Source organism: Papaver somniferum, chromosome 5 (genome assembly GCF_003573695.1).
Source record: "Papaver somniferum cultivar HN1 chromosome 5, ASM357369v1, whole genome shotgun sequence".
Classification (NCBI taxonomy): domain Eukaryota; kingdom Viridiplantae; phylum Streptophyta; class Magnoliopsida; order Ranunculales; family Papaveraceae; genus Papaver; species Papaver somniferum.
The window spans coordinates 73,903,339-73,918,776 of record NC_039362.1 but is presented as its reverse complement, the minus strand read 5'-3'; the positions used below and the strand labels follow the sequence as shown (position 1 = coordinate 73,918,776).

Genomic DNA, 15,438 nt, shown 5'->3' with positions numbered 1-15,438 from the left:
GTCTTTATTCATAGACACAATTGAAACAAAATCGGTTTGATTCACTTGAATCAATTCATTAACAATATAGCCATGGTTTGCAAAGATTGCATTCCTTATTATTTTATTGTTTTAAGTTCATGAACTTCCGATTTGAGAAATAACCAGCTTGGGTACGCGTACGGGTACGTGTACCTTAGCTACCGGATTTGAGTTTGGAAACTCAGCAGAAATTTTCGGTTCGAAAACTTCCGTGAGTACGCATACGGGTACGCGTACCTAAGGTGACTGGTTTTCCAGTTTGTAAACTACAAACTCCATCAGAAGTTTTCGGTCAGAAATCTTCCGCCAGTACGCGTACACCTGTTTCCTTTACCAATGTCGCATGCACAAGTGCACACAATTTGTTTCCGACACATGGATTTATACACTAATGTGCAAACACACTATATATACTTATATGCATAGTTGGTTACATAATCTCAACTCTACATTTCAGTCATTGAAACATTCTTCTATAATTTTATTACAATCGTTATTCACGACTATCGTCATCAAAGCTATTTTCAGGATTGAAACGTCATCATGACATTCGTCACGGATAAAGATGAAAAGTGGTTAAAGCGAAAGCTTACCAACACGTATTTGGAGAAAAAGATAGGCGAGTAAACTCGGCTCGAAATATCAAATGTGTATGTATGAAAACTATCATACTTATACGACTTTGTCTCAAGAGTAGAAGATAAAGAGATAGACTTTTGAGTGATAGATAAGTTCAAGTCTCCACATACCTTTTAGTCGGATGAAGTTCCACTAGTTCCTCGATTAGTTTTTCGTCTTCGTAAGATGATCGCCATGGAGTCTGGAGCTCAACTACACTAATCTATCCTACATCGAGACTCAGCTATAAGTAGTCTAGAAATCAATACATATAGTTTTGACACCTAAACTTGACAAACATGCTTGAATAGCAACGCATGCGAGTTAGACCGAGCAGTGCTCTAACAAGTTCCTTGAGTAGTTCTTCGCCTTTGTATGATGATCGCCATGGAGTCTTGAGATCCACTACACTTTTTATCCTAGTCCGAGACTTAGCTAATAGTAGACTAGAAATCAAGACTTATAGTTTTGATCACTAACATTGACAAACATGCTTGAGATAGCAACGCATGCGAGTTCGACCGAGCAGAGCTCTAACACTAGGGTTTCCTGAGAAATACTCATATATATATGTGTATCATACTCCGTTTTGGCACATAATGTTCCGTAACATAAAAAGGTTCACTTGATTTATGTGTGCACAATGGATGGATGCAACAAGGAAGACAATTTTGAGAAGGGAAAGACTATCGAGTTTCACGAGAACCCTGTTTTCATAACCTGCTATCATGTTGTTAATCATGAAAACAAACTACCAGTTCAGATGTCATCACAACTGGTAGGAAATCTACTTCGAGATTTTGAGATCGTACATGAACAACTTGGAATTGCAACAAGGAATCTTGATTTTATGAAAAATGAACTGAAGAAAGGAACTGATGAGCTCGTCCATGTTCAATCTCTGATTGCTGGCTATGTTTAATGTTTTTTCAAAATCATAATTCTCTAAGAGTTGATTTTATTTTGTCTAGGAAATCTTCTTATGAGAATTTCATTCTTGTGATTTTTAGGAAGAATAACTAGAGTTTGGAATAGCCATTATTGTGATTACACATAACTATGTCCAACGATTTTCATCTTCAATGTTTTTAGATTTATTTGCTTAAATTCTAAAGTTTGTTTGGAAGATGATTTTTGCCGTATTAATCTTTATTGTTTTATATATTGCAATTTGTTATGGGATATGTGTGTTTGCGTCTGTGAACTATGATTGTCCCATACGTGGTCAAAAGTTAAGTCCTTTACATGTCGATATGCAAGTATTGATAAAAGATTGAATGAACTTTAGACTTGCAAAAGTTAAAGCCTTTATGTCATTATTTGATGGAAGAAAGGATAAAACTTTTGTTTACAAGGATTATGTCTATTGTATGTCATTGTGCAGATAGTGATGGAAAATAGAATGAATACTTGTCTATTCCACAATATTTATCTTCCCGGGTCCATATTTCTTATGTATGTACTGTGCGGCTCCGTAAGTTCTCTTATGTTGAGCATTTTAAATTAATCATGGGTTCTCTTCTGGTTAATTTAATTGAGTATTTTGGATACAAATTCATATTTTTATGTGATTTGTGTTGTCAGAAGAAATCCTTCTTTACTTGTGAAAGTAAGGTCGCTCTTGTTGTTCTTTCGGGAATGACATTTAATGGGGGAGAGTTCTTAATTGAACTTTTACTTAATTTCCAAATCTTTGTGGGGAGTGCGGATGTGGAATATTATAGGAGTTATCTTGTATCTTTATAAACTCCTTGATGAATGCATTTAGCTTCGGCTATATGATTGCATCTAAAAAGTTGATATGTACTTTATTTTTGTCATAAAGTGTCTCTATGGAAATTTCATTAGGATCCCACTAGTTTTCGTAACTTTGCCAATTTTATTGACAAAAAGGGGAGAATTAATGTGTAGTTCACACTACAAAATATATGGTTTTCGGATCATTATATAAGGGGGAGTAGTTTCCATGTGAGATGGAGTATTGACTAAGGGGGAGTCATACATATCACCATAGTATTGTTGTCGAAGTTGTGATACAATTGAACTTTGATGCTGTGTAATAATACTATAACATTGTATACCAATGATTGAGAGCTTTTGTTTTCTCATTGTTATGGCTACGGATTTTCAACAACGATGATGCTGAACTTACAACCTTTGGAATCATTGGAGTACTTGGAAGTGACGAAGATTTCGAGTAATGTTGAAGAACCAAGGAGATCATGCATGTGGAAGAGAAGCTGCAAAGTTTATTTATTTTGTATTCCATATGTATTGATAGTTTTGTCACTAAAATTGACAAATGGGGGGATTGTTAGAGCACTACTCGGTCGAACTCGCAAGCGTTTCTATCTCAAGCTTGTTTGTCAAGTTTAGTTGCCAAAACTATAAGTCTTGATTTCTAGTCTACTGATAGCTAAGTTTCGGACTAGGATAGAAAGTGTAGTTGAGCTCTAGACTCCATGGTGTTCATCATGCAAAGACGAAGAACTACTCAAGGAACTAGTGGAACTTCATCGACAAAAAGGTATGTGGAGACTTGAACTTATCTATCACTCAAAAGTCTACTTTATCTCCTATATTGAGACAAAAATCGTATTGTTATATAGACTATGATTATACACATGTACTATTTCGAGATGAGTTTATCTCGCTTATCTATTTCTCGAAATATGTGTTGGTAAGCTTTCGTTTTGGCCAAATTCATCTTTACTAGTGACGAAAGTCATATTAGTTTCAATCACTTGAAAATCGCTTTGACGAAAAATAGTTTGTGAACAACAACTATATAACATTCTCTAAGAATGTTTCAATGATGGAAATGAGAGTTCAAAATACATAACCATGGTTGGATAGAAACATTGTGAGACAACTCATATGTGTGTAAGTCCAATATCCTTGAACTAAAGTATGCGTACTTTGCTGCTCATGATAACCGGAACTAAAGTTCACGTACCAGTACGCGTACTGTCGGAAGTTCACAACCCGTGATTTTTGCTGGAGTTTGTGAACTGAAAACAAACTTATTCCGGATACTTAAGTCCGCGTACCAGTATGCGTACTTAAGTAGGTTATTTTCTAAAAACAGTTTAATTCATGAACTAAGACATTTATATTTTAAGGAATGCAATCTTTGCAAACCGTGGCTATACTGTTCATGAATCGATTCGAGTGAATCAAAACTGTTTTTTTTTTCAATTATGTCTTGTATACTTCTATGAGATCTAAGCAATTGAACAACTCTCTAACTAGTCCTTTTGATCATTTTAACTAGTTGTGGTAAAGAAGAATAAGGTTGATATGAAAGTGCTCATATCGCTAACCTATGCTTAACTACTGTTGAACCAACGACTTATCCATGTTTAGGTACGGTTACTCAAACCTAAATGAAGTTACATTTCATGTGTGTATAACAAGTTAAGATTCGATCTAACGGTTGAAAGATATTAGCTTGAATCTAATCAGGTTTTCACCTAACGGTGAATATTGAATGCCTTGTTACCAAGGTAGCATTGATTGCAAACCCTGATTTGAAGACTATATAAAGGAAAACTCTAGCAACTGGGAAACCTAATCCCCACACCTCATGTGTGATACTAGTTGTATAAGCTAGAGTCGATTCTCCTTTAACCTTAGGTTTCCATCGAGACCTTGTAGGTTAATGAATTGAAGACTTCATTGGGATTGTGAAGCCAGGCCCAACTATTTTCTCTGTAGTTGCGTGATCTGATCTTGATGTTTCTATCGTGTTTGAGTACAATCGTAAGATTAGCTTGAGATTAATTTCTCCGATAGGCAAGATAGAAAAGTAGTCACAAACATTTTCGTCTCATCGTTTGTGATTCCACAATATCTAGTTTCGCTATCATACGATTTAGATTGTTGTGAGGTGATTGATAATTCTAGGATGTTCTTCGGGAATATAAGTCTGGGTTATCGATTGGTTCCTGTTCACCTTAATTTATCAAAAGACGGAACAAAATTCGTAGGTATTTATGTGGGAGACAAATTTATCTATTCCTGTAGACTTTTCTGTGTGATACACATTTGTTTATTAAAGTCTTCGACTTTGGGTCATATCAACTCTTAGTTGTGGGTAAGATCAGCTAAGGGAATCAAGTGCGTAGTAGCCTGCTGGGATCAGAGACGTAAGTAGCGCCACTGTACCTTGGATCAGTGTGAGATTGATTAGGGTTCAACTACAGTCCAGACCGAAGTTAGTTTGTAGTAGGCTAATGTCTGTAGCGGCTTAATATAGTGTGTGTTCAATCTGGATTAGGTCCCGGGGTTTTTCTGCATTTGCGGTTTCCTCGTTAACAAAACTTCTGGTGTCTGTGTTATTTATTTTTCGCATTATATTTTGTTATATAATTGAAATATCACAGGTTGTGCGTTGAATCGATCAATTGGTAAATCCAACCTTTGGTTGTTGATTGAAATTGATTGATACTTGAACATTGGTCTTTGGTACCGTTCAAGTGATTTCTCTTGTATTCAATTAGACTCACAGATTTCTATTTGCTTGAGTAAGTATTGAATCGAGAAATTGAGATATAACTCCTTGATATACTTTTTATTAAGATTGAGTCTGACTATCTAGTTGATTATCTTAAAAGTATATTGGAGTTAGTCCATACAGATTGCTAAGCGAAATATTGGGTGTGGTTGTTAGACCCCTGCTTTTTCACTAACAACTACTACTTTTAGGGGTTTCTAATTGAGACTGAATCTATTGTCCAATTTCCAACAACACCTCCTCCACTACAAATGACGGAAACCACCACTAGCACCACCTCAATTCTCTACCATATCCATTCATCTAATTCTTATTCTTCCTCATTATCTGCTTCTTCAACAAGTACAATGTCATCCTCATTATTCAAAAGAACTTCATTACCAAGACCCCTAACCTCAATTAAGAAAACAACAATTAATTCACCAAGAGTAACTTATGTAATTTGATCACTTGATTTTAACTTATGTAATTTGATCCTTTCAATCTAGTCGGATCTTTTCTTTGTAGATCTCACAAACACTTCTCAGAAGACCTATGTTGATGGCAGAACGATTAAGCTTATATGTTACGGGGCTCGAGTGTAAGGCAATCTCCTGTTAGCAGCAACCTTTATGTTTGAGAATTTCAATGAGAGAAATAACACTTGTATAACCTTTTATCCCGATGCAAGTGTTTACTTCGTGGGCGTCCCTGATTCAGATGATACCCTTGTTGGAGAGTTTGGTGTCATGAGGAGGATAACTTTGAACGTCCTTACTTCGCTTGAATATGAGGTGGTTGCAAGGGTGGATAGATTCTGTTAGAGTTGACTGAAGCAAGCTAAACTATGGTCCTTATTTCCTGGAGAAGGCTTTTTATATGGAAAAGAGACTCGTAGCTGAGGAGACGTGGAGGAAATGATGAAGGCCTCAAGGAAGAAGATAGAGTTGTTCTCTAAGAGGTAGAGGATATTGCTGCTAGACGATTTCCTTAAATGCTGGTAGTTGCTTTCTTTGTATCTTGCTCATACGCATCTAGTGAAGTAAGGGCATTCTCATGAGCTCGAACTTGATGCAAACCCTAGCTTGCTCCATTGCGTATGCGAGTAGGCAAAAACCATAAGTTAAATTATAATAGGTTTTCCTCCCTTGCGCAACCTTCACTCTAGAGGTTGTAGAAACTTTGTTTGACGTTCTATTTCAGTGGTTGACCCCACTATTGAACATAAAAGACTCAACTTCTCAACTTTCATCTATTAGTGAAAATTTCATATTTAGAGCTTTTATGGTCAGTAGTAAGTACATATAAAGTCGAAGTCGAAAATTTAGGGACCTATTTATAGATGAATTCTCTAATCTCAAGTAGGTGAAGATAGTGATAACTTGTCGTGTGTATCACTTTTCCATCTCTATAATAGATCGATATAACCTAGGTTGAGTTTATCTCTTTATTCTACCGTATTTACTCTCTTCTAGGATGAGAAATAGGTTGGATATTTTTCACACGTGTTGTAGACTACCCTACCAAAATTCTAATTGACATCCCTCCATTTGTGCGTGACTGAGTCAGCTTTTGTGATGATGTATTGAGAGAGATAAATATTCTCTTTATCCATGGTTGCCTAGAATAAAGAGATACTCTGTGATTTGCAACATGACTAGGATAAGTTACGTGAAAAATGCAAGGAATGCTTTAGAAACCGTGTGTTGAATGTGGGAGGAACTAAGATTGGGCTTCCCCCTTCATGACCAGTCACATAAGTCACTTGGAACCCGCACTGATTCCTGTGGGTCCCTTTTGCTGAGCATGAGGAGTTGAAAGGGGTTTATCCACGTTTTTAGATAAACATGCACGGTTCAGGCTCAATTTACAAGCCGTGAGTGTGTTTGAAACATTGAAAAGGAGGTTTGTCCCTAAGTGAGGGTTGTGTCTGAGTCTTGTGTTTGAACAAGATTCTTGAGACGAGCTGGTTCGACTCAGGACAAACATGAGGCCGGTAGAAACTTAGATCATGAGATTGAGTCTCTTCAGAGTCAGCTGGGACATGTTTGAGACAAAGAGGAAAGCTTGCATTCCTAATAGCTTTCATATGAGACTTTGAATCATTCGTTCTTGACCAACGTATCTTGCAGAAATGTGCTAGGAGTCATGTTCGGGGATGTACTAGGAATATGTCGAAAGGTCGGGGGCTAACCAGTGTACCTCGCGGGAATGTACTATAAATTATTTAAAAAGCCTCAGTAAGTCGAGTCGAGGCTTACATTTGAGGTGACCAGTGTATCTCACAATGATGTATTATAAGAGTCAGTTCTTGGTCTCGAGTAGGGACGATTCGTACTTACGGTAGATGTAGGTGTCTCTTCTTTGGGCCATAAGCCCGTCAGGGAAGTTTTTATGTGTCTACAAAACCTACTTGACCATTAGTTCACCGGGGACATATGCTCAAGGCATCTCATCCAGCCGCGTCTCGCGAAGACATGCTGAAACCATGGTTGTTCTGGTTTATAAGTCCGTCGGGGATGTTTTACGCTCTACATAACCTACATGACCAACAATCCGTCGGGGGCGTATGTTAAGGATCACAGAATCACGACCAGCAATCCGGCGGGGACGTATGTTAGAAATCGCGGCTACTAGTGCCTTAAGGGCCAAAGGCTTAGTCTCTCCCGAGAGGGTTGACTTTTTTCCTATGGGGTTGAGCTTGTCTTTTAGCGGTGAGGATCAAAGTTGTATCTCTGATTTCATTTTATGTCCAATTCTCTCTCACTTTTAGTTTTGATGAACTTTGAAGACAATTATTGGCTCAGAACTATAACTCACCCCTAGATGTGTCAAATCGCCATTTGTCTCCGGTCTTGAAATGACAACCTTACCCTTTATATGAGTTTCACCATTTGTAATTTCATTATTCTCTTGCGGGTTGGGATGGTTCCGCTCATGATGGGTGTATATTTGATTCAACCTTAACAAGATCATATAAATTAATAGTACCAGAAGGTGTGATATTTATCATTATTTTAATATTTTTTATATAAATATTTCTTTTGTGTTTACGATTATGGTAATCAATTTTTTATTTGTGTAGTAAAATTTTATCTTAGAGATGCAGGTTTCGCCCTTACGCCAAGTTTTATTACTCCATATCGAGGCGTTCGTTATCACTTGAAAGAGTATGGTGGAAATCACCCAAAAGATGCCAAAGAATTATTCAATCTTCGACACTCATCATTATGGAATGTAGTTGAACGTGTTATTGGAATACTTAAAAGGCGATTCATTATTTTGCAAGTACAACCTGCACATCCATATGAATCGCAAGTGAAAATTGTGCTAACATGTTGCATCATCCTTAACCACATCCGAAGAGACTGTGTAAATGAGTTTTTTCTTGATAATGAAGATGTTGTCACTGTATCAGAAACTGATATCGAGATACCAGAATACAATAACGAAGGTGCTAGACTCGTGATAAATAAAGAACGAGATATGGCGTTTGAACTTCGTAATTAGATTGCTAACGCAATGTGGAATAATTATCGACGTCGTTCTCGCACTATTTAATTTTTTATCATTAAGTTTTATCGAGTTCTTATTTTAATATTTCTGGTTTAGGATAATTTTACTTTTTATCGACTTCTTGTTTTAATATTTTTAGTTTTAGATATTTTTATCTTAAAATGTCCGACGTTGATTTAATATATCTAATTTTATATACCACATATTTAAACTTGGGAGTTCGAAACAAACATTATTTATATTAGCCTATACCACTGGACAACGTGTCAAACAAACACAATTTGAGTTAATTCATGATCCGATAAAATTTCGGACAAACATCATTAAAATTAAAATTGATCAGTATCAAATTTATCATAAATTAAATTAAAATAACCTATTCTAGGATATTTTATCCCATCTCCAAACATAACTATAGAGAAGGAAATCAAACCGCGGATGGACTGGCAAACTTTGCAGCCGATGACAACCAGGCGGGAAACCTTTCAACATCAATTTGGGAACAAACAAATCCGGCTTTTCTTAATCAAATACTATTGAGCGGCTCTATGAAAATTACATTCCCACGTGTAATAACTGTTTAATTAGTTTTATTTAATTTAATGTTTCAAAAAAAATAAATCTCCAAGCTCCCAGACAGACCCTAAATGTGAACCCGTTTTAAGCACACCGAATTTACTAGTCTGGCTGAGTTGATTTTTCAGCCCACCGATTTGGTAAACGGAGCCCCCAGATTATTTTTTTACATACATTATCCCAAACTTGATCATCATCTTCATCGTCATCCCCAATCTCCTTGATTCTCTTCTCTGGGCACTTTTCTCATCCATTTCCAACCCTAACAACTACAGGTTTTAGGGGTCTCTTAATTGAGACCTAATCTAGTGTCCAATTTCCAGCAGCACCTCCATTACAAATGGCGGCAACCACTACTAGCACCACCTCAATTCTCTACCCTATCCCTTCATCTTCTTCTTCTTCCTCGTTATCTGCCCCTTCAAGAAGTACAATTTCATCCTCATTCTTCAAAAGAACTTCATCACCAAGACCCCTAACCTCAATCAACAAAACAACTACTAATTCACGAAGAGGGGTTATTAGATCAGCTGTAGCAATCGAGAAAGAAACACCAGAATCTGAAAGACCTGATACATTTCTGAGAGAAGTTGATGACCCTTCTTCATCAGCAGCATCACCACATTCTTCAAATGTTAGAGCTAAATTCGAGAAGATGATTAGGGAAGCTCAAGATAGTGTCTGTGCAGCTGTTGAAGCAGCTGATGGTGGTGCTACTTTCAAAGAGGATGTTTGGTCTAGACCTGGTGGTGGTGGTGGTATTAGTAGGGTACTACAAGATGGGAATGTTTGGGAGAAAGCTGGTGTTAATGTTTCTGTTGTTTATGGTGTTATGCCTCCTGAAGCTTATAGAGCTGCCAAGGGTGACAATTCTACAACCACTAAGCCTGGTCCTGTTCCATTCTTTGCCGCTGGGATTAGCTCTGTAAGTATTATTCCCCATATAAAATGATGTTGTTGCTCCTGATTGGATTTTGATTTTGTTCAATCTGCACATTTTCAATTTGGGGTTTTCTATTTGTCTTGAATTGGATTTGGATAGCCTATCCATGTTCTCATTACTTTGTTGTTTCATTTGGATGATAATAATACTTAGGTATTACATCCAAAGAATCCATTTGCACCAACGCTTCACTTCAACTATCGCTACTTCGAGACTGATGCTCCAAAAGGTACAATCGAATGGCTCGCTTAACTTTACTGTCTCATGTACATTCTGTTGCATTCTGCCTAAGTGAAATGATTCAATCAAGGTTCTATTAACAGCAATTTTGTCACATGTTTTCGTGAAGAGAGGTTTACAACTATTCATACACTTTTCAGTTTACAGGACTTGCACCAACTCAAAATCGATAACACAACTTCCCGTAAGTAATCTAGGAAATATATTAGGGAGAGTTGTTGTGATTGTTGAAGACTTCTTCTGTTCTTCACTTCAGTCGCAGGTAGTTGAGTAATTACGGGTGTGTTGAAACTCTGATCCTTAACACTCCCCGTCAAGTTGAGCATGAGTGGCCAACTGTTCAACTTGTCTCGGATAAACTGATAACGAGGTGATGCCAGTCCCTTTGTAAAGATATCAGCTAGCTGGTCTTTGGATGATATGAACATCACCTGTAGTTGTTTGTTGGCTACTCTTTCTCGAACAAAAGGGAGAATCTATCTCTATATGCTTTGTACGAGCATGGAATACTGGATCCTTTGTTAGATATGCTGCCCCCATATTGTCACACCACAAGGAAGGTGGAGAAATAGAAATACCCAGCTCTATCAGTAAAGATTCAACCCATATCAGTTCTGATGTTGCAATTGCAATACCTCGTTATTCTGCTTCCATACTTGACTTCGACATAGTCTTTTGCTTCCTTGCACTCCAAGAGATAAGGTTTCCCCCATAGTAGATGCAATATCCACTGGTTGATCGACGGTCATCCAGGCTTCCTGCCTATCTGAGTCTGAATATGCATGTAGAGACACATTTTGAGTCTGCTGTAAGTAAAGACCATGACAGTGTGTTTTAGGTAACGTAATATTCTGTTCACTAATTCCCAGTGCTCAACATAAGGATCATGCATATATTGGCAGGCCTTATTGACTGCTAATGAGATATCTGGTCGGTAAGATGAAGATATTGAAGTGCACCCACCACACCGCTATATAAAGTTGGATCTGTAAACTTTGAAGTACCTAGCGGTTGCAGCTTTGTTTGAACAGCCAATGGGGTGCATACTGGTTTGCCGTCTTCAAGCTTCGTTCTACACAGCAGATCTGTTAGTATGTCATGGGTTCTTTTTGAAGTTGGTTTGTATCCATCTGAGATTGAATTGTGTCATCTGTATGAAGCATCTCTAGTAATAGTGCATCATAAACATTTTAATTTCATAACTTGTCCCTTCTTTCTTGCCGCGTCTCTGTATTGTTAATGCGATTACAATAATGGATTACTCAGTATTAGGACTGACTTTTTTCTAATTTATTTATTGACATCTCATGATGGAGATATTTTGAATCGCTAAATTATTTGTATGCAGATGCACCTGGAGCGCCTAGATCATGGTGGTTTGGTGGTGGCACTGATTTAACACCTGCCTATGTTTTTGAGGAGGATGTGAAACATTTTCATACGGTAAGACTCATGACACAACTGTGGTATGTCTGGATTTGCTTCTGAGCTCTACATGAATCGATATTAGCTGTGTGACTGTCCATTCCTTCTCATCCGGTACTTTTTTTTTTCTCTCCCAATCTCTGCATATGCAGTACCTAGCAGTATTCTGATTCCTCCTGTTATTGACAGATCTGTGAATGCAATGTCTAATAAACATCCATGTAGCTAGAGCCTCTTTGGAAATTTCCTGGTTGTTTCCTAGTTCCTTTTTGCATGTGAAATCGCAGGGAAAATTTGATGTTTGGTTTTGATAATTGGTCCTTAAATGTTTAAGGTTTCAGCAACATGATCATTATTATGTAAACCATGGGGCTCTGTAAATGTCCATAAAGAGCAGGATGTATGTTGCTGAGCTTGCATAGGTCATAGGTGTTCCAGATGGATTATGCTTGAAAACATGCTTGGTGCATTTTATCTGTTGCCCGCGTTATGGAGTTCACATAGTTACTTCTTTGTGAGGATGTATAAAAGCATTTTAACCAAAGAGCATCAATTGACTTCCTTTTATCCTGTTCTCCTGCAGGTTCAAAAAAATACATGTGACAAATTTGATCCTAGCTTCTACCCGAAATTCAAGAAATGGTGTGATGATTACTTCGTTATTAAGGTATGCCTGCCTGTTCTGACCATGGAAATTTTTGTAGGACATGTTACCTAGAGCTGACGCTGTTTGTGACATATTAACTTAGTAAGAAAACTTAAAATCCATCTCCACCTTTTGAGGGCCATGAAACTGCCACCTTGAGGTCAATGGTCCTTCTCTAACATTTACGACTATTGCTTCTTCTTGCAGCACCGAAATGAAAGGCGTGGACTTGGAGGAATATTTTTTGATGATCTTAATGACTATGACCAAGAGATGCTTCTCTCCTTTGCCACTGGTAGTTGATCAAGGACTTTACATGTGACTAATACACATTTTTAATTTTATTACTACTCCTGCCCAGCTCATTCATATCATTGTTACCCTGTGTTGAAACTGCAGAATGTGCAAACTCTGTGATCCCTGCATACATACCCATTATAGAAAAAAGGAAAGATACACCATTCACTGAGCAGAATAAAGCATGGCAGCAGTTGCGCAGAGGAAGATATGTGGAATTCAACTTGGTAACCATGCTAACATTCATACCTTTCTCTGAAACATTTATGCAAATAATACAAACAAATCACTGTAGCATCTTTTGGCTTGGTATTTGACTAACACCATTTGATTTTCTGTTGATTGTGTAAAAGGTTTATGACCGTGGTACAACATTCGGACTGAAGACAGGGGGCAGAATTGAGAGCATTCTCGTTTCCCTCCCACTAACAGCACGATGGGAATATGACCATGTATGTGAACTTCATATACCGATTCAGTTGTCTATTTAGTTAGTCTGAAGTAGTAAATAAACCCATTAACATAGAAGAGAATTAACAATCTATTGTTTTCGGCAGAAACCCGAGGAGGGTAGTGAAGAATGGAAACTGCTAGATGCATGCATCAACCCGAAGGATTGGATTTAATTTTTTGATTTAATGCCTTTAAAGGATCTCTCTCCTTGTAGCCATCAGTTTGTTTTGTTTTTTCAATTTTTTTCAGAGGGCCGGTTATGCCGTTGTATTTGTCCAAATTAGATTATGCCGAGTGTAGGGATAGATAGTAAAGGAGAGGGAGAGGAGAGGGAAATTGTTGTGATTTATTCCTGGTTAGCTCGGTAGGTTGTATTCATTTCTCAAAGCTGTTGCTGCTGGTAAAAGAAACTTATTACAGGGGCTGTTAAATCCATTAGAGGGGCTGCTATAATAGGACAAAATTGGGTCACTAAATTAAACTATTATTTCAAAAGCCCCTGGTCTTAACATTTTTAATAATGAGTAATCAGCCCTTATATAGTTAGTGTTAGTAATTTAATTGAAATTAACTAATGATTAGATTAATGAGTTTCTATTATACTTAGTGAAAAATTAAATCGGATTAAAGTGAGTTCTAGAGGGAAGAAAAAGCGAAGGGAGAAAAAAATTGTGATTTCTTTGAAAACCTAGGTTTTAATTCACTCGATAAAATGATGAATCAATGGCCGAAAACAATCTGACACACCTCTGATTTAGCTCCAATATCTTTTTTATTGATCAAAATTGGGTGAAGGAAAGTAAAACAAAAAAAAAATCAATATTTTAGATTTCAGAGCAATTTACGATTGGGGTGTTTCATATAAACCAACAGTAAACTTCTAACCGTAACTGGTTAAATTTGGGAAAATCCAATCGTGAACCAGTTATAGTTGATTTATTATCTTGCGAAACGAGTTATTTGTTTTTTTTTTAATAAGAAAGATAGAATTTTATTTAAATGAGAGTTTTACATGCGAGTATCTTCCTTTAGGCAAAGGTTTACCCGAGAAGGAAAGACATTAACCCATTCTTCCGCACCATTGAGATTTCTAGTATATTTTGCCAGAGAATCTGCTACATAATTGATATCTCTGTGCACATATGTGCAAATCCAATCTTCAAAACTAACTAGCAAATCCTTACAATCATTAATAATATTTCTGGTTGTCCATTTTATTAAATCAAACTACCATTAATAGCTCTAATAACATTCGAGCAATCTCCTTCTAGATGCAATTGTCTCACTCCTTTCTTTTTTTTCCCAAACAAGTGCTTCAAGAAGAGTTAATGCTTCAGCGTGTTCCGGGTCTAAAGCTTTTGTACTCTAGCATCTACCTCCATCACTGATACCTGCAGCATTGCTCATTATTAGTCCTGTTAGAGCACTGTTCAGTCGAACTCGCAAGCGTTGCTATCTCAAGCTTGTTTGTCAAGTTTAGTTGATCAAAACTATATACTTGATTTCTAGTCTACTTATAGTTATGTCTCGGATTAGGATAGAATGTGTACTTGAGCTTTAGACTTCACGACGTTCACCAATTGAAGAAGAAGATCTACTGAAGGAGCTTGGAGGAACTTCATCAATAAAAAGTATGTAGAGACTAAAACTTATCTATCACTCAGAAGTCTATTCTATTATATCTTCTAATGAGACTAAGTTGTATGGCTATATAGACTTTTACGTTATACACATTTGATATTTCGAGCCGAGTTTATCTCGCTTATCTATTTCTCGTGCTGGAAGCTTTTTGCTTTAGCTATGTTCATCGTATTCTTGACGAGTTTAGTTGGAAACAATTTATTTGTAGGAAACTAAATATTAAGTAAAAAGATGATCATGTGAAAATTACTTTGAACATCTTATATGATCTGTGTGAGACAGTCATTTGATGTTAGCTCGGGAAGTTTCGTATTGATCATTTGATCACTTGAAAATTACTTAAAGCTAATGGTATGTGTAAGATTACCACTGTCGTCTTCTGAGGATGTTTCAATGATTGAAATAAGAGTTTAGAACAGTTACCCATGTCTGGATACAACACGGTGTGCATATCCAGTACGCGAACTGTATTGTGATGATTCAGGTCCGGAGCTCTTGTTTGCGTACCTAGTATGCGAACGGATTTACCTGGGAAGGTATGGGACTCTTGTTTGCGTACCTAGTATG

The 15,438-nt window shown here is 37.0% G+C and overlaps 1 protein-coding gene across 1 annotated transcript; it reads left to right on the top strand.

Moving 5' to 3' along the window:
• Positions 1-9,415: 9,415 nt before the first annotated feature.
• On the top strand, positions 9,416-13,768 carry LOC113281923 (oxygen-dependent coproporphyrinogen-III oxidase, chloroplastic-like). The gene is made up of 8 exons (XM_026530824.1): positions 9,416-10,151; positions 10,323-10,398; positions 11,758-11,852; positions 12,418-12,501; positions 12,688-12,775; positions 12,880-13,004; positions 13,131-13,229; positions 13,335-13,768. The coding sequence occupies exons 1-8, from the start codon at positions 9,567-9,569 to the stop codon at positions 13,401-13,403; spliced, it is 1,221 nt and encodes a 406-aa protein (XP_026386609.1). The 5' UTR covers positions 9,416-9,566; the 3' UTR covers positions 13,404-13,768.
• Positions 13,769-15,438: the final 1,670 nt, after the last annotated feature.

Coding starts and splice junctions, on each gene's coding strand:
- LOC113281923 (XM_026530824.1), top strand. CDS start 9,567: ATGGCGGCAACCACTACTAGCACCACCTCAATTCTCTACCCTATCCCT. Junction 11,853..12,417: donor ATGTGAAACATTTTCATACG/GTAAGACTCATG, acceptor GTTCTCCTGCAG/GTTCAAAAAAATACATGTGA. Junction 13,230..13,334: donor CACGATGGGAATATGACCAT/GTATGTGAACTT, acceptor TGTTTTCGGCAG/AAACCCGAGGAGGGTAGTGA.